General features: G+C 35.5%; 2 protein-coding genes across 6 annotated transcripts in view; one reads left to right on the top strand and one right to left on the bottom strand.

The window, feature by feature from the left end:
* Positions 1 to 24,615, top strand: part of DPP10 (dipeptidyl peptidase like 10) — a gene marked incomplete at both ends in the record, with an annotated part of 1,304,794 nt that overhangs the window by 919,602 nt on the left and 360,577 nt on the right. The window lies entirely within an intron of this gene.
* LOC309962993 (mitochondrial import inner membrane translocase subunit Tim17-A-like) lies at positions 771 to 995 on the bottom strand (the record flags this gene model as incomplete). Its single annotated transcript, XM_082841084.1, has 1 exon — positions 771 to 995. The coding sequence occupies one exon, from the start codon at positions 993 to 995 to the stop codon at positions 771 to 773; it is 225 nt and encodes a 74-aa protein (XP_082697210.1).

Here is a 24,615-nt window from a genome sequence, read left to right as displayed (position 1 = left end):
TAAAAATGATTATTGAATAATGATACTTGAGTGTTTACTTTTGACTTCTGTAGTAAGTGTCATTATGTAGAACAGTTTGTACCCAGGCAGAGCCTTGTGAAACAAAAATTGTAACCCTTAGCAATCAGGATAGATTATAAATATAAACTGAGACAGCAGAATCATGGCCTTATCTGAATGCTGTGTTCCAGTTCTGCTCAGTGGATGTTGGAAGAATTTAAATGAGGAGGAGAATCAAGAAAATTATGTAAAGAAAAAAGAAATATAAATTTATTTTGTTTTAAATTAGAAGGGTGTAAAGAAAGACTAAATCTATTTTCAAATTAAAATTATTCTAAAGTAAGTTTTGTTTTGTTTTGTTTTTTTAAGAGCAATGTCCAGGAGTTTTTTTTATTGTTTGACTAACAGAACGAAACCAGGCAGAGAAGTCCACAAGGAAATGATGGTCATACTTCATTGCTGCTTGCCATTTGGTCCTTCATCTTCCTAGCACTTATTGTATTTCCTTTGAAAGATTTTAGACATTTAATCACAAATGCAATCCAAGTATGAATAAATAAATGTATTATCTTTTAGGAACCCCCACCCCCATGTTCCTTTAAATAGAAGAAGATGCTAAATGTCTCTTCATAGTTTGTTTGGCCATAGTTGTCCCACCTATAGTTTGAAAAACAGTCTGAAATCCTTTCCTCATTTCATTAAAGAAATCCTGGGAAAGAAGTTCTATTGATATTGTCCATAGTCTCCAAAAGGTGAGGATGGTAACTGGGCTACTGCAAGGGGTCTTCAGGAAATGGAGGATAATTGGGAAATTGGGCAGAGGCAAATCTTGTCAAGGAGACACCAGCTCCTTCAATTAAAGCCCAGAGAATGCCACCCATAGCAGCTGACCCAACCATGGCCACTGGTCTGTTTCTTGCTGTCAGTATGGCTCCTGTTAAGGCACCGCTCATGATGGAGTTCCAGGGATCTTCTTTCCCTCTGACTTGAACCATACTGCAGTCAGTCATGGAAAACAGACCTTCCCCAAACAGCAAAGCTACCTCTCAACTGCAGAGCCCTGGTTTTAATAGCTGTCAAACTCCTTCCTAGTCTGTGGTTTACTCCCCCTGGAGAACTGCGAAAACCTTTGATTACCATCACCTATGGTTCTCATCTTAAAGGCCCCACCACAGTCATCCACAATTTGCACGCATACTCTTGTACCTTGACTCCATGGTCAAAGTAAATTTTCAAATTCAGTTTAATCTAGGGACATTGTTGATTAAATTTTAGATGACAGTTTGGTATCTGACTGAGATGAAGAAACCACATGACGGATTTACTGGTTGCTGTTTTGTACTTTGTGATTTTAGCCCGTAGTCAATTTTAAAGGTCTGCTAGTTAGAAGGTGCTGCCTCTCTACTACTGTGACTAAAACCTTTTTGACTTTAATTTTATCTCTGTTCAAAGAATTAACACCCTTTCAAAAGTTCTACAATCACACTGAAATTACTTTTAAAGAGAAGTTAGCTCTAGGTTTTACTTAAAAGACAGATTCTTAACCTTTTAGATATCAGTTAAGGTCTGTACATTTTATTGCATTTTATATGCATTGGATAAATTCAGTTTTAAAATGTGACAAATCTTGTTTGAAGGGAAAGAACCCTCACTGAGCAGAATTGTTGCACCCTCGTGTGTACTTTAATTTGGAATTTTCAGAATATGAATTTGTTTAGCATTGCCACAAACAAACAGAATGCTTATCTATACAAGTCCCCCATCCTAAAGAAGAACTTTGAATTTGGGTATCTATGCACAAACAGAAAGAAAGGATTTTCCTGTTAGTCCTTTGATATAATGTGGTTATTAGCTGCTTGATTTTATTTTATTAAATTTAAAAAATTTTCGGCCACACTGTGCAGTTATCAGGATCTTAGTTCCCCAACCAGGGATTGAACCTGTGCCCTCAGCAGTGAAAGCCCAGAGTCTTAACCACTGGACTGCCAGACAATTCCCTTAGCTGCTTCATTTTAAAACTTTATAGAAGAATGTGTTTTGGGGCAGACATGTTGGTAAATCTGTTTCTGTTGCCAAGAATACAAGAGGACAACCCAACCTTACATTGTGGTGAACCTCATTTATCATCCTGTCACTGCACCATCTTTTTCCAGTTTCATCCTGGACCAGGATTTCATGGCACAGAAAGAAACCTGGGCATCAAACCATAGCATATGAGCAAGTGGATGGCCCAAATGTTTGAGAGCATAAACATGCCTCTCTCACTGGGCACCAGTTGAGCGGGTTGAAGCCCATTCATTGTAATTGCAGTTCAGAGTAGAAGAAGAAACTGTGCCCAGATGAGAAACAATTTGAATGTTTGTGTGCATTTGGATTTTAATAGCTCTGTCACGTTCCATCAGTGTTTGCTTGAGCATTTCCCTGATATGTTCTCCCAACACTGAGGCCATTTCTGCTTCTTTCTTGATATCACTCGTTGTTTTCAAAATGTGGTTTTCCATGCTCTCTTCTCCAAACAGTCTCAGTTAGGTTTGAAATTTAATAAATGGTCAGTAAAAATATAGCCCCCTAGGAGCGTAAGTCCTGAAATAATATTTGAGATGATTTAGTGTAATATTTACTTACTGTAACATTTTTCTGTCCTTTTTAGTTCTCACTCATCTGAAGATGCGTCTCAGTCTTCGCTAAAATTTTATTCTTTTCAAAATTAATATTGATAGTGTCATTAATTTCTAAACCTGAAGGACACTAAGTACCATTTTTTTACATAAAGAAAAGACATACATGGAAGGAGTTTGTAATGTTGAGCCATGAACTAGTGATAAATATAGTCTGTTAATGAGACTGTACAGGACGACACTACTGTCATGAGAGAGAGAGTGTGCCTTACATAAGGGCAAAACTGCTGGTCTTCCAGTGACACATTCAGCACTGTGATGGGGTGTGACAAAGAGGTGGACATGGCAGACTTTGAGACATATGCTAATAACACACTACCCAGAGATATCTAGGGTGGGTACCTACTGTGATATCATCAACTGGAAATGTGCACTTTGGTACTGTCATAGAATGTTGGCATAACTCTGCTGTTTGTATCTAGCTGTTTAAGACATTGAGGACGAAGCAGTGAATCTTACTAAGGGAGAAAACAAAGTGATGCAATCAAAATGAAAAGTTATTTCAGATACTATTGCTGGTTGCTAATTGTTATAGGTTATCCTATCACAAATTTAGTATATAGTATATATACATATATTTGTTCATTTCACTTTTGATAATGTTACCTTATTCAACATCTTTAAAATTTAATCCACCAAAATTCCTTCCAGAAGAGTCTCCTTTCTTATTATTTTAATGCCCTTATGATATATCATTGTAACTACAATAAAATTAATTAAACAAGGAGTCTATTAGACTGAGGTGGCTCTGATGCCTCGGCAGCCTACTAAGCAAGCCAAAACCTAAGCCAGAATCAATGCACCAGAATCCAAAATAACCCCAAACGAACAACCGATCACAAGTAGCCCGCTTTTCCAAATAGGGCAGCTGCTTAAGTATAGCCAATCGAATAACGTATTTGTTTTTCTTCTGCGTCTTCTCTATGAAAACCTTTTCCCTAGCTTCTGTCATCAGGGAGCTCCTAACCATTTTTGGTTTGGTGCTGTCCAATTTGAATCGGCTTGCATAAATAAACCTTTGAAAAAGTTTTATGTGCCTCAGTTTACCTTTTAACACTACCTATATCTCTAATACAAAAGGAACCTTTTCCTGAGAGCTTTCAACTTTTTCTCTTTCACCTGGGAGGTAGATCTCTCTGACTCTGTTTTGTCCTTATAAGTTATAAAGAACCTATGAGTGTTGGTGTCTATCCATTACCATAATAGAATCTGAGCATTAATATTTGTTGGTGGGCATTCCCAATTTACAAAATCCAAAATTTATTTTCATAACCTAGCTTACAGTGAGTGTATTAAATGAGTAGAAGTTTTAGTGGCTTGTTGGTTTAATAGGCTCAATTAGTAGAAAAGGATAACTGGATAGCTATCAAAAGCATCCTGCCTTAAGGGTTAGAATGGGGAAGTAATATGCCTTACTACTCAGAAATTCTTTTATTAATATCTTAGTAATCTCCTTCATGACATCACTTATTCCCATTTCATGTCTTCTCTTTGTGTATGTCCTTTGACTCTCCTAAAACAATATGGTTAATTTTATAGAGGGGATTCCTAATTTCATAAATTCTTTAAAATAGTATTGGGCAGTGTAGTGACCTGGCTTTTCTCACCTCTTCAGTCTCTCTTCCCACCATTGCTTCGAAGAAGTTTGTAATCCTACACATTGAAAACCACTTTCAGTTCCTGGAATGGACCTTGGTTCTTTCAAATTTTATGACTTTATTTATATTGTCCCTATTCTTGGAAATATTCTTATCCTCCTATTACAATGGGATAGCTTTCTGACATTCTTTGAAGGTTTAGTGAAACCATTATTATTATTATTATTATTTTGGAGTTCTCTGAGTTTACTTCTTCTGGCCTGAGATAGGTACTCTTTCTATGTGCCTACTTAATGCTTACATATTTAATAATAGTCACCTTTTAGATGTTTTGATTCACTTACTATTCCAACAACCCTATTGAGTAAACAACTATAATTGTTATCAGCCTCTTCTTATACATGAGGAAACTGAAGCAAAAAACAAACAAACTAGTACTTGCCTAAGGTCTTACAGCTAGTAAGTGACAGAATGAGTTTTGAAGACAAAAGGTCTAGTAGCATCACTATACAAACCAGCGCTGTCCAATAGAAATCTGAGTTACAAATGTGACGTAATTCATAAATTTTCTAAAGAATACATTGAAAAAGTAACTGGTGAAATTAATTGTGTTAATACATTTTGTTTAATACAATATATCCCAAATAACATTTCAAGCATAATCAGTACAGTATTAAAAATTAGTATTAAAAATGAGGTATTTTATACTTTTTATACGAGGTCTTCAAAATGCAGTGTGTATTTTATACTTACAGGATATCTCAATTTAGGCTAGTGTTTTAAAGTACATGTGGTTAATTTCTACCCTCAGTTGATAACACAAGTCTTTACTCTTAATCACAGTACTGTACTTCTCTTTGTATGGAAATAGTTTTATTTGCCTGTATCCCCCATTGAACTCTGAACTCCTTAATGAGTGAGGATGTTTTGTATCTCTAGCACATAGAATAGGTATTTCCTGATACGTAGTACAAACTTAATGAATATTTGTTGAATTTTGTTGCTGAAGTACATTGTTAAGTTGAAATTTCAAGAGATTCAAAATAAATGACCAAATGCATACATTTGCCACTCTTGAGCAGATCATGAGAGAAAATTGAGACGACATCCAGGAAGACAGTTGTATCTTTCAGGACAACAGGATATATGTAAGGTTCCATTTTAAGAACGTATGTAAATGCTGAATTTCACTAAAATCATATTATAAAATAATAAATGAAAACATGGTCTAAAAGTGTCACAATTTTTTTTTATTATTATAGAATACTGTGTTTTGTTACATTTTTTTAGTGAAAAAGGGGGTCAGAATTAACATTGTATCATCATGTTTGGTAAAATCATGAGTGGAATCATGCCTCATGCATTGTAGATACCTAACAAATACTTTCTAATCTGATTTTTTTGAGCCAGGGGTAGTAACCTCAACTCCTACAGGTATTTATTTATTTATTTGAAATCCGATCCAACTTGCCATCAGTTTGGACAAGCTGGGACAATTTCTCAAAATGAACTCCACTATAGTCAAATTGTTCTCCCCAAATGAAAGAAGCTTCCCTTGATGCTAGTCAAAGAGTGAGGGCTCCTTGACTCAGAACCAGATGCAAGCTTAATACCAGCCTTCCATTTCAGCTCAATTACATTCTTGGCAGCCTATGAGGCTCATGGGGTAAACTTTTTATAACAATCATCAATATCAGCCAGTTTTTCAGAATGGGCAAGAATAAACTTCAATAGCTCCAGGATGAGTTTGCAGTCTTCCAAAGGTTCTCTCTGGCTAACTGCCATGGAGAATATTGTAGGAGCATAAAGAGTGCAGTTTTATGCAACACTCTAGAAATCAGTTAACTTTATGTTTAGTTAGATTGTGAAGATTTTATCAAGCTGAATTAACTATTTAATGCTGTTTTAGGGTACCGTTTCTTTTTGTGAGATATGGAAAATGGTCATTTTCTTGTGATATTTTATATACAGGACTGCAGCTATGTGTGTGTGTGTGTGTCTGTGTGTGTTTGTGTGTGTGTGTGTGTGTGTATGAGTATTAACTAGCAATGTTTAGAGGTTGGCCTACCATTGACTCTGTCATAAAACTATCATGGATGAAAGAGAGAGAGCATCCTACTGATGGGCTACTGGCTCAGTAAGAACCCGGAACTTTTGGATGTGTTTATTGGGGTAGAAATTTTTGTTAGGAGTAGAATTGATATTCAGGGTGATTTGAAATGATATTAAGTTCTTAAACCCAGGAATGGCTAAATCCCGTCATTATCCAGTATTCTTTATATTTTGTAACATCAGGTACATCATTATACAAGGAACTATTAATTATAAACACACACTACTCTATTATTCACTGAATGTCCATAACCACAAAAGTGAAATTCTTTCTTCAATTGTAATAGGGCATTTAGATTTCTTTCAAAGTTTAAGTGAAAACTTTCCTTTCCTTAAAAATCTAAATTTTAACACCATGCTGCTCTAAAAACTAAAGCAAATATTTTATATAAAAGAGAAGAGGGTGAGAAGCCATAAGTATCCTCTTGCCTCTCAGCCAGGCTTTAATGTGTTGAAGCCACGGAGGCAGGAATTTAAAAAAGGCACCAGAGGGCTTCCCTGGTGGCGCAGTGGTTGAGAGTCCGCCTGCCGATGCCGGGGACACGGGTTCGTGCCCCGGTCTGGGAAGATCCCACATGCCGCGGAGCGGCTAGGCCCGTGAGCCATGGCCGCTGAGCCTGCGCATCCGGAGCCTGTGCTCCGCAACACAGGAGGCCACAGCAGTGAGAGGCCCGCGTACCGCAAAAAAAAAAAAAAAAAGGCACCAGAGACCACATGGAATTCCATGGAATTTCTTCTTAGGAATTCAACCACAGAGATTCTGGAAGCATAAGAAACAGCAATATCTCAACCATGACCTTTGAACATAGTGACCCCTCACATTAGTCATTGTTTAATTTGGTTTATACAAGTATAGTTATTAAATATGGAGTGTCTTCAAGGAGATACCACACCTCTTTCAATAAATACAAATTATAGTTTACAATATGCCCCAAGAGTAGTGCACCATCATTTTTATAAAATGTTAATACATCCCCCATTACTAGAAAAAAAGAAAAAATATGGTGTAAATAATCACAATCGAGGTTTTGTGAAATATTTCATCATAGTAAAATATCTGAATATCGCTACAGTAAATGTAAACAGTCAAATATGTTTAGCTTTGTTTAACAATCATAAGTTTTTGCTGATGGATCAGTTTTAGTGAAATTTGTGTTAGAGTCTTTGAAGCATATTTTGAAATACAGCATATCTTTTAATCTTTATGTGAATTGGTTTCATTTACTAACATTTGGAGGAGATCTCTTATTCTGAGGGAATCTGATGGGAATTCTGATGAGTGTTTGAAAAGTGGTAATTGTGGCACTTTGGGAAATGCTGGGAGAGGGCCAACCTGAGGGCCACAGGTGCTTTTCCCAGCCAGCAAGGAGGCTTAAAAGCAAGAAAGCTTTCTAGCACTGTGCCAGGAGTTGAGCTAGGGCCCTCAATAAAAGGGAATTGGATTTATCTGTAGATAAATGTAACATTTCTTTGTTCTTTTCTATTTAAAAGATATACACGTTGTGATATATACCTCTAAAAAAACTCTATCTGTCCTACAGAGAAAGGGGTTCAGGGAACTCCTTCCACCTCCAGTTTATTAATACTACATTAAAAATGTGTATTACTTTTAAGAAATTTAAACATGACAGTTAAAATACAAACTTATATACAATCAAAAATTATGCAAAAGAAATACAAATACTATGAAATTCTACTTCTGCAAAATCTTGGGTAACAATCTGAAGGTGGAAATCTTGATGATATACAACATTTAATGAAGTTTCAGAATCTGTTTCTGCTACTGCAAAGAAATGTCATCATCAACAGTACAGAAATAAAAATTTAATAATTCAATGCATGTTGCATAAAGAAATATTTTGCAGCCATTAAAAAATGTAAAATGATATGAAAGAATCTAGCATAACCTTTTCTATCATTAGGGTTAAAATTGGTGTACAAAAATTCATCCAGTCTGATTTAAAATGCTTAATATAAAAAGATAAAGCTAATCGTATTATCTTTGTCAGGGTTTTCTAGAGATACAAGACCAATTTTCTTCCTATCTATCTACCTATTATCTGTCTATCTATCTATCTATGTAGCTATCTAGAGGGAGAAGGAGAGAGAGGGAGGGAGGGAAGGAGGGGGAGGGAGAGAGAAAGAGAGAGAGGGAGGTTAATTTATTATAGAAATTGGCTCATACAGTGATGGAAGTCAAGAAGGCCCACAGTCTTTCATCTGCAAGCTGGAGAACCAGGAAAACTAATGGGTTTCATTCAGTCTGAGTCCAAAGTGCCACAGGACCACTGATGTCTGAGGGTAGGAAAAGAGTTGCCCCAACTCAAGCAAAAAGAGCAAATTCACTCTTCTCTTGCCTTTTTGTTCTATTCAGACCCTCATTTGAATGGATACTACCCACCTACATTGGTGAGCTTCTTTACTCAGTCTTTCTCAAATGCTAATCTCTTCCAGAAACATCCTCACAGACACACCAAGAAAAAATGTTCTACCACCTATTTGGGAATCCCTTTGCCCAGTCAAGGTGACACATAAAGTGAACTATCACAAGAACTCATAGAATTTTAATTTCTTTTTTAATATTTTCATTAATTTCTAAAGTAAGTTGTGTTACCATTTAAGTCATAAATACAGGGGAAGGATTCTTCAAAGATGGGTCTAGGTAGGAATTTATCTCCCTAACTAGACAACAATTGTACTGGCAGAATCTGTCTGATATAACTCTTTTGAAACTCTGGAGTCTGTTGAAGGTTTGTAACTTCCAAGGGGAGGGTTTGGATAGCAAATTGCAGATAACAGTCAATTTAAACTCTTAGTACAGTACCAGTTACCCTTCCTTCACACCTCAACCTGGGAAAGGAGGCAGTGCACATGTTACAGGAGAACCTTGCAGGAGCTAGAGTGGACAAAAAGCACCCTGTCTTCCTTTGGAGATCAGTGTTCTATTTGCTGATTGTTGCTTCTGATCACAGAGGTGCAGAGAAAGAGGTGGTGGTCATTGTTGTTATACCTACCCCACTGTTGTAAGGTCCTCTCCTTTTGGCCGAAGTGACTTCTAGTGATATTTAAAGGGCCAGCACCTTCCACCCCTGCCCCCTCCCTCTTTTTATTCTTTTTCTCCTTTCGGGAGCCAAACATTGAAGACTGATATATTTAAAATCAACTGCATATATATAGGGCAATTAGAAAGTCACTACACATGCCTAGGGAAAAGCACAGGATCAAAAAAGACCCGAAAAAACCCTAAGCTTACACCTCAGTGATCTTCAGCACAGAAACAGCCTATAGCAATCAAAAACAAAATATAAAAAAGAAAAAAACAGAAAACCCTGAGGAAGGAGGAGAATCTGGTTTCCAGAGTTACCACACTACTACATTTAAATGAACAATTTTCAACAAAAACTAAAAAGGCTTAAAAAGTATAGCCTATTCAAAGAGAAAAAAAAGTAAATTTGTTAGGTCACAAATTAAGTTTCAGTGGATTTTAAAATGTAGATATCATACAAAATATCTTCTCTGATCACAATGGGTTAAAGTTAAAAATCAATAACAGAAGAAACACTGGAAAATTCACAAATTTGTGGAAATGAGACAACACACTGTTTAAAAATTAATGGATCAAGGCAGAAATCACAAGGGAAAGTGAAATATACTTAGATATAAATGAAAATGAGAACACAGCATGCCTCTAAATATATTGGATGCAGTGAAAGCAGTGCTAGGGGAGAAGTTTATAAATATCAGCAGTTACATTAAGAAAAAAAGAAAGCTTTCAGATCAACAACCTAATTTTATAGCTTAATGAACTAGAAAAAGAAGAAAAAACTAAACCCAAAGCTAGAAGAAGGAAGGGAATCATAAAAGAGCAGAGAAAAACAAAATAAATAATAGAAAAAGCCCCAGTGAAACCAAAAGTTTATTCTTCAAAAAGATCAACAAAATGGACAAAGTTTTAGGGATTTCCCTGGAGGTCCAGCAGTTAAGACTTCGTGCTTCCACTGCAGGGGGCATGGGTTCTATCCCTGGTTGGGGAAACAAGATCCCTCATGCCATGCCAACCTTTAAATAGATGGACTATTTAGAAAGAAATAGAAAGATAGAGAAAATATTCAAATCACTAAAATCAAAATGAAAGTGGGGACATTACTAGTGGTTCTACAGAAATAAAAAAGGATTTAAGAGAGTACTATGAACTAGTGTACATCAACAAATTGGATAACCTAGATGAAATGTACAAATTCCTAGAAACATAAAGCCTACCATTAATAAATGATGAAGAAATTAAAAATCTGAATAGAGCTATAACTAGTAAGAAGATTGAACCAGTAATCAAAAATCTCCTAACAAAGAAAAGCCCTGGATCTAAATGCTTCAATGGTCAATTCTACCAAACTTTAAAGAAGAAATAGCATGTATCCTTAAAGAAAATATGAATAAATGGAAAGATATACCATATTTATGGATTGGAAGACTTATTAAGATGTAAGTACTATTCAAAGTGATCTACAGATTCAATGAAATCCTTACTAAAATCCCAGCAATATTTTTTGCAGAAGAGAAAAAAACATTCTAAATTTCATACGGAATCAAAAGGGACCATGAATAGCCAAAAGAGTCCAGGACAAGGGAACAAATTTGGAGGACTCAAATTTCCTGATTTCAAAACTTACTACAAAGCTACGGTAATCAAAACAGTGTAGTACTGGCATAAAGAAAGACATATATAACAATGGAATAGAATAGAGAATCCATAAATAAACCTTAACATGTACGATCAAATGATTTTTGGCAAGAGTGCAGAAATATTCATTGGAGAAATGACAATTTTTTTGACAAATGATGCTGGGAAAACTGGATATCAACATGCAAAATATTGAAATTGGACATTTACTTAACACCATATACAAAAATTGTATATGGTGTTAGGTAAATGTATATGTTGATGTACACTAGTTCATAACTCAGAATGGAACCATGACCTAAATTGAAAACTTAACACTATAAAAATCTTAGAAGAAAACATAGTACAAAATCTTCACAACATTGGATTTGACAATGATTTTTTGTGTATGACACCAAAATCACAGATGAACAAAAGGAAAAATAGACAAATTGGGCTTCATGAAAAATTTTTTTAAATGTACACCAAAAGACACTATCAACTGAGTAAAAGGTAGCCCACAGAATTGGAGAAAATATTTGAAAATCATGTATCTGATAAGGGATATCCAGAATATTTAAAGAACTCCTAAGACTCAAGCACAAAAACACCAAACAACCAGATTCAAAAATGGGCAAAGAACTTGAGTAGACACTTTTCTAAGGTATACTAATTGTCAGTAAGCATATGAAAAGATGCACAAAACCACTAAACACTAAGGACATGGACATGCAAGTCAAAACCACAATGCGATATCATCTCACATGCATTAGTGTGGTTTCTGTACAAAGCAAAACAAGCAAGCGAACAAACTCAGAAAATAATGAGAGTGGGCAAAGATGTGTAGAAATTGGAATCCTTGTGCACTACTGGTGGGAATGTGAAATTGTACAGTCACTGTGGAAAACAATATGGAGGTTCCTTTAAAAATTAAACATAGAATTACTATATGATCCAGAAATTCCACTTCTCGGTATATCACCAAAAAAATTGCAAGCAGAGTCTTTAAAAGATATTTGTGCATCTGTGTTCATAGCAGTATTATTCACAATTGCTAAAACATGGAAACATTTCAAGTTCCCACCGATGAATGCTATGTACATGCAATGAAGTACTTTTTATCTAAAAAGGAAGGAGACTCTGGCATTAGCTAGAACTTGAATGAATCTTGAAGTCATTATGCTAAGTAAAATAAACCAGTCACAAAAAGACCAATACTGTACGATCCCCCTTATATGAGTAGCGGAAATCATAGAGACAGAAAGTAGAATGGTGATTTCCAGGGACTGAAGGAAGAGGGATTAGTGAGTTACTGCTTAATGGATATAGAATTTCAGTTTTGCAAGATGAAAAAAGGGTTCTGGAGATGGATAGTGGTAATGATTGCACACTGATATAAAGGTACTTAATACTTCTGACTGTACACTTATAAAGATGGTAAATTTTATGAGTATTTTAACATAATAAAAAATTGAAAAAAGAACATAATTACTTTTTAAGTAAAAACACACATGTATTAATCCTTGATATGATGACATGGGGTCTCGTGTAAGAGTAGGAGGGCTCGGTTAAGCTTCCTCCATTATCATGGTCCTTTCGACCCTTTAGAGGTTACCACTCCATCCTTGCTGAGCTTCAGAGGTGGGTCTGCCTGCACCAGTCAAGCTGGGACTAGCTCCACTGTTAGCCAGACGCTCCCTTGGTTTCTGACCAGATTCTGATAGCTGACACTGATAAAGCTGAGAGAAGCACCCTACAGAACAGACATGGAGGTATCTGCTCCTGATTTTGCCGTTTTCAGGTCTCAGTTACTTCCCGTAATGAGACATTGCAAGGGCTTTCAGGAGTTACCCCTTCAACTCCTGCGTCTGTGTTCAGGACACCAGCCAGCACTGGGCGGGTTGTGTGCGGAAGGGGTTAGAGATCAGGTAGTAGCATCTTCTGGAGCAGCTGTTTCAACACTCATTGACCAATTGTACTTAAAATCTGTCCCCCATCAGAATTCTGACCCCACCATTCTCTTAATCGTCTAATGTTAGTCCCGTTAACTAAGTTCCCTGAGGCTCAATTTTCTCTAATGTAACAAGAGCCATTACTGTGAGAATTAAATAAGTATAAATGCCTAATAAAATTCCTTTCTTATTGTGGAAGTTAATAAATATTGTTTTTGAATATGCCACATAACTTTATTTTATTTTACTGACTAAATTTTAGTTGCCATTTTCTCCCCTTTATATTTCCAAGGAACATGGTAAACACTTAAGTAGTTGTTTGATTATTCTAACAATATATTGAAAAATTGTGTTTATTATTTTGTTAATTGTTTATCAGAATACTTGATAAGGACAAAAAATAGTGCGTGTTTTCTATATTATATCTCATCTGTAAACAAATTGCATACTAGTTTGTCGTATTTTTGCTTCCAGCTGTGCCCTAGAGCAAATGTTATGAGGGTGAAATGGGGTAGGATTTACAGATGTGGCTCTTATCTGCTTAGTGATGTCTATAATGTCATATTAGAAAGAGGGACAGGAAGGTTCATCATTTTGAAGCAGAAACATGCAAGGTATATTACGTTTTCTAAAAGATCATGGGAGACAAAAAAGGTGAAATAAAATGCTTAAGGAGAGACATCTGTCCTCGCTAATTCTTTAACTCACTTTAAACTTGGAGAAACAAAGCAAAGTGACAGTTAACTCCTGTGTTTTGTCAGGCCTAGATCTTTAGCTCTTGTATAAAAGTAAGCAAGCAAGCTACCATCTGTGCAAACAGGTGGCTTGAATGATGTGGAGTATTAAAAAAAATCATCTTTGGGGCTTCCCTGGTGGCACAGTGGTTGAGAATCTGCCTGCCAATGCAGGGGACACGGGTTCGAGCCCTGGTCTGGGAAGGTCCCACATGCCACGGGGCAACTAGGCCTGTGAGCCACAACTACTGAGCCTGTGCGTCTGGAGCCTGTGCTCCGCAACAAGAGAGGAAGCGACAGTGAAAGGCCCGCGCACCGCGATGAAGAGTGGCCCCCGCTTGCCACAACTAGAGAAAGCCCTCGCATAGAAACGAAGACCCAACACAGCCAAAAAAACAAAAACAAAAACAAAAAAAACAAAAAAACAAAAACAACAACAACAAAAAAACAACAACAAAAAAAATCATCTTTGGAGCAATGGCAAGGAATAGAGAATTTAAGAAAACTCAAAAGAGTTTCTTTGGTAAGATGAGGAATGTGAACTATTGATTGTGTGAGTGTTAGAAGATAAAATGTGGAAATTAAAATGTGGAAATATTTGTCCAAAAGGCTCTTCATGATACACATATTCCCATAGTAATTCTATCATCAGTGCGCTCACCCCAAGCAGCAGATGGCGCACTATTACCTTGTGGCTCCCTCAACAGAGTAACTGAGGCCATCTTGCAAACAGTAGTAGGGAAGATGCCTTATGCCACAGCATAACTAAGGTATTGCTCACCCTTGACTTATTTATGACTTAGTAGTCACTCTCCTAGCTTCATAAAGGAGGTTCTTGAAGCCTTGAGGCTGAGTGGAAAGAAAAGAATACACAGACTGGAGGGTCAGCTTAAGGAACCAGTATAAACATCAGTTATTAGTTGACAGACAGCCAATGTTGCAGAAATTGGACTGGATTTGGAATCCTCATCCAGGAATTTAATTGCTGATTTCTCAGTGTTTTCACCTAACTTCCTGTGGCCTTATTTTTGAGAAAATGAAGGGATTAGACAAGGTGACCTCCTTGGTTCTTTCCAGCTCTTCAAAATATTTTAGAGCCAATTAGATTGTCAACATTATTTTTAGGACTCCTTTTATAGAAACAATCTATGAAAATTACTGATAAAGCAATTAGGTACTCATATATCTGTATGACTAATGTTAAATATTCATAGTTTACTCACGATCTACTGTGTGTAGATCCCTGCATTAACAGAAGTGAGGATGAGAAGGTTCAAAGTAAAGGAGAAGATGAATTATAGGTAGCAACCATAATGCAGAAACAAACCATTTTTGTTTCAAAGACGTTGAAGAATTTAGCATTATTTCAAATAGTGGGAACAAATACCAGGTAAATATCACGTATATATATTTTTTCTATTCTACCAACAGTTTTGTTTTTAAAGCCAAAATAAATCTAAAAATGTATATTTTAAACTTTTGGCATCTCAGCCATCTCTTCTTTGGTCTTTACATTTTTTGATTTATTTATCTTTTAATAAGAACTTTATTGAGATAAAATTCATGTACCATAAAATGCACCCCTTTAAAGTATACAATTCATTGTTTTTTAATATATTCATAGAATTGCCCAACCATCGCCCCTATCTATTTCCAAAATATTTTCACTGCCCCCCCCCCATACTCATTAGCAGTCATTTCCCCTTTCCCTTTCCCCTTCTCCCCTGACAACCACTAATCTACTTTCTATTTCTATGCATTTTCCTACTTGGACATTTCCTATACATTGAATTATATAACATGTGGCTCTTTTAGATTTGCTTTTTTCAGTTCGATTGTTTCCAAGCTTCATCCCTCTTGTAGCATGTATCATCAGCTCCTTTATTGACAAATAATGTTCTGCTGTATAAGTATATCACATTTTTAAATCTATTTATTAGTTTATGATACTGAGTTGCTTTCCTTTATCATTGGCTTTAGATCTTAATATTATTTTATTTCTTATATTATTGAGTGAATAATTAACCCTTGGAACTTCCTTCTATTCTTCTTGCCTAGTTATCATCAAATGTATATGGTGATTTTACAATGCACAAAATGGAAAGATTTAGAAATTAATTCAGTGAGACACATAAACACCAACTATATACTCGGTTCTATTCTAAGTAATGTGGTAAATAAGGAAATTTGAATATTTCCTTTTAGAAAGAGTATGTGCACTTTTTAATGATTAATGACAATATCTGATAAGGATGGAATATAGGTTGAGTGGAGAATTATTTTTTAAAATGCTAGTTAAATCATCATAATCAGGGCTTCCCTGGTGGCGCAGTGGTTGAGAGTCCGCCTGCCGATGCAGGGGACACGGGTTCGTGCCCCGGTCCGGGAAGATCCCACGTGCCGCGGAGCGGGCTGGGCCCGTGAGCCATGGCCACTGAGCCTGCGCGTCCGGAGCCTGTGTTCCGCAACGGGAGAGGCCACAACAGTGAGAGGCCCGCGTACCGCAAAAAAAAAAAAAAAAAATCATCATAATCAGCTTTGCTACCTCCATCAACAAAGCCAGGATCACTCATTGGGCACATACGCTGTATAAGATATTGCATTTTTTGGCATACATTGGAGTGTTTTATATTCAAACAACTTAATTGGGACATGGTTTTTCCTTATTTCAAATTAGAAGAGTAAATTACAGATAGCTAATGTAATCAGACCCAAAATTAAATGCTTAGGAATAAGAAGAGTCAGGTTTTATCCTAAATCTCTAAAACATACTCCATATATATGTGTGTCAGTGTGTGTATATATATATAACATAGTATTATACTGTGTAATATATATTACACTATAATACTTATATATTGTACTATATAATATATATTACACTATGTATACTTATATACATACATGTACTATAAATATACAATATATACGTGTATTTTATATATTTATATAAATTATATACTTGAAAAGGAATCATGGTGGAGGGACGGACTTTGAACTTACCCATGATGTTTATTTTCAAGATTTGGTTGATCAGAGTTGAGGTTGAGATCAGTGGTTTGAGGAAAAGAATCACAGTAATAAAAAGCATCCTTTCCACTGCAACGCTATGGTACCACTCAATGATTTTAAATCGTATGTTTAGAGTTTATCCTTATTGGCAAGACTCATTTGTAATTTCAGTCTATTCCTTGGCACATCTGGTCTCTCTTAACAACTCAACAGGAGAGTTGAAACTTTGATGGAGATTTGTGATTCTTCCGGGACATACATGTGCATCTCCTCAGCAGTATCAGATTGATCTGTTGCCCACATGTTTTCTCCCCTCTCAGGAGAATGAATCTCTGACTACACATCCTGGCAAACCCACATATTCCTCCTGGCAAGCTTCCCCAGTGGGCCACAGAAAGTCTTATGCTTTCGGGCAAAATCATTTTTCTCTAAGGGAAGTGTGACTTGGGCATATGGCAAGGCCCCAAATAACCTGGAAAGTTTCCTCAGAATTTTAACAATTACTGAAATATATTTCCTTTTATGGGCCCATTCTTCTGCTACAAAGTACCCATTACACACACACACATACACACACACACATAATCAATTGTGCTGCACTTTCCTGCATGATAAAATGCCAGTTTATGGTAAGTTTGGAGAGGCATTGTTTTTATTGTAAATAACACCCTTCATAAATAAAATCAGTCTTCATTAATGCACATACACTGTATAATAGATCTGTTACCTATTTCACTTGTCCAAACTTGACCTTTTTCTGGCATCTACAGAATGATTTCTTTTTTTAAAATCAACACATACCCAACACTCAGCAGGAGTGGACATGAGATTTAGTCCTGTGCCTGTTAGTACATCACATACCCCTAACACGCAGGGCAAGAATGTTTACCTGGCCCAATCAGGACCAGAGACAGCAGCGAAACTCTGATTGAGTATCCTAGAAAAAGAATCTTAATTTTTCCTGTTGGGCTTGAAAGTGAGAGGCCATGAGGTTTTAGTGATATTTGGATCATGAAGGGAAAGCCTGTCTGAATAGAGCCATCTGAAAGAAAACTATAAGATAGTACACTTGGCCTGATGACATTTGAGCCCTGGCATCAACTGGTACCTTGAAGCCAGACGTACAATAAAATACATTTTAGACTTAAATCCGTTTGGGTCAGGTCTTCCAATACTTGAAACAGAAATAATCCTTTACTTTTCTCCCAATTCCTACCCTTATATATAAAATAGTAACAACTTATCCATGTGTTCTTATGTGATCAATCTTCTCCTAAGAGAATGAATTAGTATAATAGCTGTTTACTGTTAGATAAATTTCATCCTAAGCATATGACAGAATATGATTAAGTTCGTTATACAACTTGGACTCATCAGCATTTTTCTTTAATCAACTGAGTTTTTCTAATGAACTTTAACAGTGTTTAAAAAAGAAAAAACAAACAAAACTAAATATGCTTGAGAAGTGATTTAATCCAAACTCAAAACCCAAAATTATTGCCCAAAGTTATTGCCTCTGTCCACTAAACTTAGCCATAGAACTAACTAGAGTTTTCTTATATTGGTAAATATCCTATAAGTGTTTTAATATATTTTATATTTCTGTTATAATCCCCAGAGTCTGATTGTCTTTCAGTATGTGAATTTTTAAGCAGTACTTTTGTCACTTATTTCAATATTTTTTCTGTTTAAATCAATGCAATACTTCCATTTCATTCAACTAAGTCAATTTCCTATTCAATTAAGTCTTACCTTATGGTTCAGTTATATACTACTTGGAGTGCAGTGATCAATTTTAATCTCTAGAGATTTAATTGAAAATGAAGAAATTGATAAAGGTATGCCATTATGCACTTGAAAAGTCACAGCATCTGTTGTTTAGATGTATGAATTAATTGTACAACAAAAAAATTCTTCAGTGCTACTTTGTAAAACTATGTTCAGGACTAAAATATCTACATTTACTTTATTCTATTTTTTTTTTTTTTTTTTTTTGCGGTACACGGGCCTCTCACTGCTGTGGCCTCTCCCGTTGCGGAGCACAGGTTCCGGACGTGCAGGCTCAGCGGCCATGGCTCATGGGCCCAGCCGCTCTGCGGCACATGAGATCCTCCCGCACTGGGGCACGAACCCGTGTCCCCTGCATCGGCAGGCGGACTCTCAACCACTGCGCCACCAGGGAAGCCCACTAATTTATAATTTTAAGAGAAGCAAAAGGGATACAAAACATGACGTACTTTGAGATCTCAACTGCATGTTTGTAAGGAAACACATTAAAATTTTCAGTTATTTTTCCTTGGTATGTTGGCATTATACAAATTTTCTGTGTTGCACATATATTACTTTAAAATCAGAAAACAAACAAAAGTTACTGCCTTTGATAATATACGTCTTTTTCTTTTGTTATCTTGAATGTTCTAATATTAAACATGACGAGAAAAACATTCTCATAGGATGAGAATCTGCCTAAGATAAACTGGCACTAGATAGGGAAAGGTAACAGATTCATCTCTCCATTCAACTGGAAGACCAATTTCAAGACATTGCATCTTGATAAGAAGGAATAGCCTTATCAAATATATTGGAGAGTAAACATGTTTGTCAGTGGAACAATGTCAATTGTTAATGGAAATTGACTAAAGTGTATGGACTGGTCAGAAAGGATCCAAGTAGCTAAATCTGCACAGGTATAAGTATTACAGATAGTTAATTATATTATATATATATATATAAAATACTATTTATATATTATAGATAGATAACAGATAGATATCTAAATAGTGGATTTCAGAACTTTAAATGGCAGTCAGTGTTGCAAGATTAAAGCACAAATTGGATGTGTAGAGTTAATGTTAATTTTGAGTCTCTAATTTACAAGTTTGGTGCAAGATTATTTGATTTATGATTAAGTTAATGAAATGTCACTATGCAATTTGAGACCATGTTATTAATGATGTTGAAATTAATTCTGAAATTAAAACCTTGAGAGAAAAAAGGGAGGTGGTTAGAATTGAGGAAGGATAACTTGTAAATGAGTAACTGTGAATGATCTAGGATTTTACTCTCCTTGTGTATATATGTATATATATATATATATATATATATATATATATATATACACATACACATACATATATATATATATACATATGCCTTTGGATCAGAGGCAAAGAGAGTTTGTGGTGAGGGCCAGATGGTACCTTCTCATATAGTGAGGTGCCTTACAGGAATGGAACTGCATAATAAGAAAACACTTACCTTGCATAGGATTGCTGGTGACATGCCCATCCTCCAAATCTTCATTTGGAAGCTGAGATCAGCCCAGGTTAATCTTTCCAGAATAAGGAAACATGGAGACAAGTTAGTGGCTAAAACAAAAACAAAATTAGACAAGAGAGGAGTGATTTAGATATTTTCCTAGACTCTTATTTTTTCCTTATATTTTGCAGTTTACATGTTACCTTAAAATAAGATCTGTTCTTTGTATGTGTCACTGCCGTGTAGACTTCTAGACTTTTAAGATCATAGAAACACAACCAACATTTATGTTCATTTCACATGAGCTGCTCAGTGAAGAGAAGGCATGAATCTGTTTGTCTTCTTTTTGCCTGCTGACTACAGTAGACTGGACCACTCAAGCAGAGATAGTTGAGTATATGAGTCTGGAGTTAAGAAAGCTTTGGTAAAGCCCTAGTGATTTCTGATGGTTTTAACTGAAGAAAGTTAAGAACCAGTTACAAGTGGTATTTATCTTACTGCTGTTCAAACAAATCTTCTGGTGGTAGAGGTATTTGAAATTCTAGAGAGTGGTGTTTAATTTTTCTCTTATGTGATTTTTTGCAAATAATCTAAAGAATGAAATGATCCTATGAAAACTGCTGCTATTCACATTTTAGGTACAGATCAAAAAAAATCATTTAGTTGAGTGACCATCAAGTGGAAAGGGCTGTTTACCACTGGAAGCTCCATTCATAGGATTGACATTCCCATATGAATTAATGATCATTACTTAGAATTATGACAACTTTTAAATGAAGATGGCCTTTATTCTGGTTATTTTTTAGAAAAATGCATTTATTTTGTACATCTATCTTTATCCTAAATATTTACCAGGAATGCAAATCATTTTAAGGTAAATATATCTCTCATGCCAGATTGGAAAGCAAAAATTCTTTCAAGTAAATAGATATTTTGGGGATCCAAAAGTAATTCTTCTAGTGACATTGCAGTGATTGGTGACTAAACTAACATTTCTAAATATGGTAAGTAAAAAATATGATCTTTGAATGAAGCAAACAACACAGAAGTCAGCAGATTTTTCTTTAAAGGATCAGAGAGTAAACGTTTTACGTTTTATGAGCTATATACTCTGTGCTGCAGCTACTAAAATCTGCCATTGTAGTGCAAAAGCAGCTACAATATGTAAATGAATAAATGAATAAACATGACTGTGGGCCAAATTTGGTGCACCTAAACTTAGGTTTGTAAGGTTGGGTTAAAGAAAAATTATTTTGCCACGTGTTAAAATAGTAAGGAAGACCTCATTCAAGACTATTACAATAGAGGGTAGACTATTGCAATAGAGGGAAGACAACTAAACTGAACTCTAAATACAGCAAAGATACCTAGGGATTTATAGCCAAGAAGCAAAGTGTGAGGCAGAGTACATGGAAAATTTCTAAGAGGACATATCAAGGGTAGTCACTAAGCTGACTTAGCAGGATTCTTGCTAGCAATGAACAGTCAAGGTCTAGTGAAGAAGAGGGGCCAGAGGTGCCCAAATAAATTTTGGTCAAGAAGGGAGTCTTTGTCAATAGTGCTAAATGCATTTCTAAATAAAGTTATACGTGGAAAAATAAAATATAATTGATAAATGTAGTGAAAAGACTTAATCTTGTACCAGAGAAAAATATTTGTTGAGGTCTTTCAATGGGATAGGTGCCATATTGTGTACTATATAGGTTATAAACTGAATACTAGTTCCCCCAAATTACCACCAAGATAACCTGTTAAACATGATGAAGCACAGCTGAATTTGTTGCTTACCTTCATAAAGAAGATCAGTTTCTTCACCAAGAGTAAGCAGCATATTACCCAAAGGGAATGGTGAAAGAAAGATGTTTATGAGGTTTGGGGGGGATCTGGTTTGACAGGTCTTTCAAGAAGTAGTATTGATTAGGATTGGTTGAAATTTGAGTTGTAAAAGTTGAGGATTGGTGAATTTAGGGAGGGGAGGGTTTGGGAGACACTCTTGAATATTAAACAGTCATTTGGTTGAGTTATGTATTGTTCTGAGAAAGAGATGTTTACTTCAGTGAGCATTAGTTGAGTAGTCTATTTTTCAAATAAATGGGTTTTCAGAAAGTTACTGAAAAAAAAAAAAAGGGATGAAGTTATTTGCAACCTCATCTTACCAGCAAGAATTTTCTGAAATATTAAAGCCGTATTAATACAGACACTTGAATAGTAAATTCATGTTAATGTAGATTGTGGGATGTGTGGGTGTGGATTGTTTCAGTTCTGAAAGAAACAAGAAATAGGGCCTTCTAGAATTTCTAAAGTAATTGAAAACCCAAAACAAACACATGAAAACTCAATAAAAATAGACAGTAAAATTATTTGAAAGAAATTATATGATTAAATATTAAATGACTGGTTGAAGAGCTCAGAAAAGAGAGATACTGAGTGAGGACTTTAGAAGTGTCGGGAATCTAACCATGCTTTGGGAAACGTGGAAATTCTGGACAGGACCTGGCCATTGGTTACTGGGCATCATAAGGAAAATAGAGTGGGAGTGAAGTATGAGTTGTGTGGACAACTGTAAACAACAGATGATCAGAACTTCTTATAGGGTATCAGGAGATAATAAGTAGGGAAATACGTGTTGAAGTCATGGAGTGAGTAACCTGAGTGTTATGATTGTTTTCAGAGCAAATGAGAGCATTCAAAGTGTTGTTTAGGATGTGTTAGACTATGTGATGGGAATAAACTAGAGGCATAGAGAACACTGAAAAAACTAAAACAATCTTCCAAGTGAGAGGCTTTATAGCCTCTATATGGGAGATCTATATATATGTGTGTGTATATATATATATATATCTCCATCTATATAGGAAATGAGATAGGAAGATGTAATGAACTTAAGCATATATATATAGAACTTTGAGGGAGGGTGTAACCAAAAATATGATGAGTTTAATTTTAGTCTACTGAGTTTTATGTACTGCAAGTCATTTATGTCATCTAGTATAGAACTGGAAATATGAAACCAGCATACAGGAGAGGTCAGGGTTCAAAAATTTAAGAATCAATATAGGTTCATTCTCTAAGTCTGTGAGTTTGTTCTGTTTTGCAAATAAGTTCATTTGTATCATTTTTTTTAAGATTCTGCATATAAGTGATTATCACAGGATATTTGTCTTTGTCTGACTTACTTCACTTGGTATGATCATCTCCGGGTCCATCCATATAGCTGCAAATGGCATTATTTCATTCTGTTTAACGGCTGAGTAATATTCCATTGTATATATGTACCACATCTTCTTTATCCATTCATCTGTCCATGGACATTTAGAGAATGAACCTCTGGTTACCAGGGCAGGGGGAGGGTAGGGGAGGGATAGATAGGGAGTTTAGGATTGACATGTACACACTGCTATATTTAAAATAGATAAACAACAATGACCTACTGTAAAAATAAATAAATAAATTTTTAAAAAGTAAAGAAAAAATAAAGAATAAATATAGGTAGGTCTGAGTAGAAATGACCAGTTAGAGAATAGCAGCTGGAAAAAAAAAAAGCTCAGAATTGAGCTTTGGAGTATGTCTTTGTTTAGATAGCAATTGGATGAGTAGAATGTATAGAAATTTTTGAAGAAAGGATTCCAGGACAAGGTGATGCTTCAAAGGCAAGAAAAGATTTCAAAATCCTTCTGTTCATTGTAATTGTCACAGACTGCAAAGTTGAGTGCGGTGGGGACTAAGCGTGCAGAAAGAGCACATTAGATTTGGTTATCACAGGTCAGTGTCGATGTTGGCAGTTTGCTATTTCAGGAGAGTGAGGACTGCATCTGTACTTCAGGGAGATATGGAGAATTGCATGTATGGTGGACACACAGGATAAGGCTGAAACCCCTTGTACAAAAGGTTTACTGAGGCTTATTGTGAATGGACAAAAGCCTGGGAGAGAGCAAAAGAACTGAATGAGGGTGATTATTATTATTATTTTTTAATATAGAGAAGAAATATACAACATGAAAAGTACAAGTAAATGGCAAGACGTAGATACTTAAGAAATATCAGAAATCAAAGATATTTAAAAGCACGGAGCATACTGATTTGGCTACAAAACAGCTTTTTTGCCTTTCAAAAGAGAAAGATCACCTCTTTCCAGAAGTCTGGGGGAACAGAAGAGTGTACATGGAATGAGATTTTGAGGTAGACAAAAAGGACAACTAAGCCATTTCAGATGGCCTCAATTTTCTCAGGTAAATATATGGAGCCTGGGGTTCCTTAAAAAGTGAGAAAAATTTCTATATAGTTGTGAGCAGTGTTTTAGGAGAGATGGGTAAAGGCCTGCTGTGTTTCAACTATGATTAGCTCATAGTCTAGATTTACCACTGATACCTTTAAATAATGATTAAATCTTAACTTGATATTTAACAAATTCTTCCTAAGTTTATTTGAACATTTTCAGTGATTATCATTTCATTATTTTGTTTTACTGTTTTTTCTAATATTTTCAGTTTGAGTGTGAATTTTAAAAAATGGATGCTATAGAATTTTTATTTTAGATATGTTAAAAATAAGTTTTTCAGACAAAAATCATATTTGTATTAAAATGTTTCAAACAACCAATTTGCCAAGATT

This window comes from Leucopleurus acutus (genome assembly GCF_964270905.1).
Source record: "Leucopleurus acutus genome assembly, chromosome: 6".
NCBI lineage: Eukaryota > Metazoa > Chordata > Mammalia > Artiodactyla > Delphinidae > Leucopleurus > Leucopleurus acutus.
This window is presented reverse-complemented; position numbering and strand designations above follow the sequence as displayed.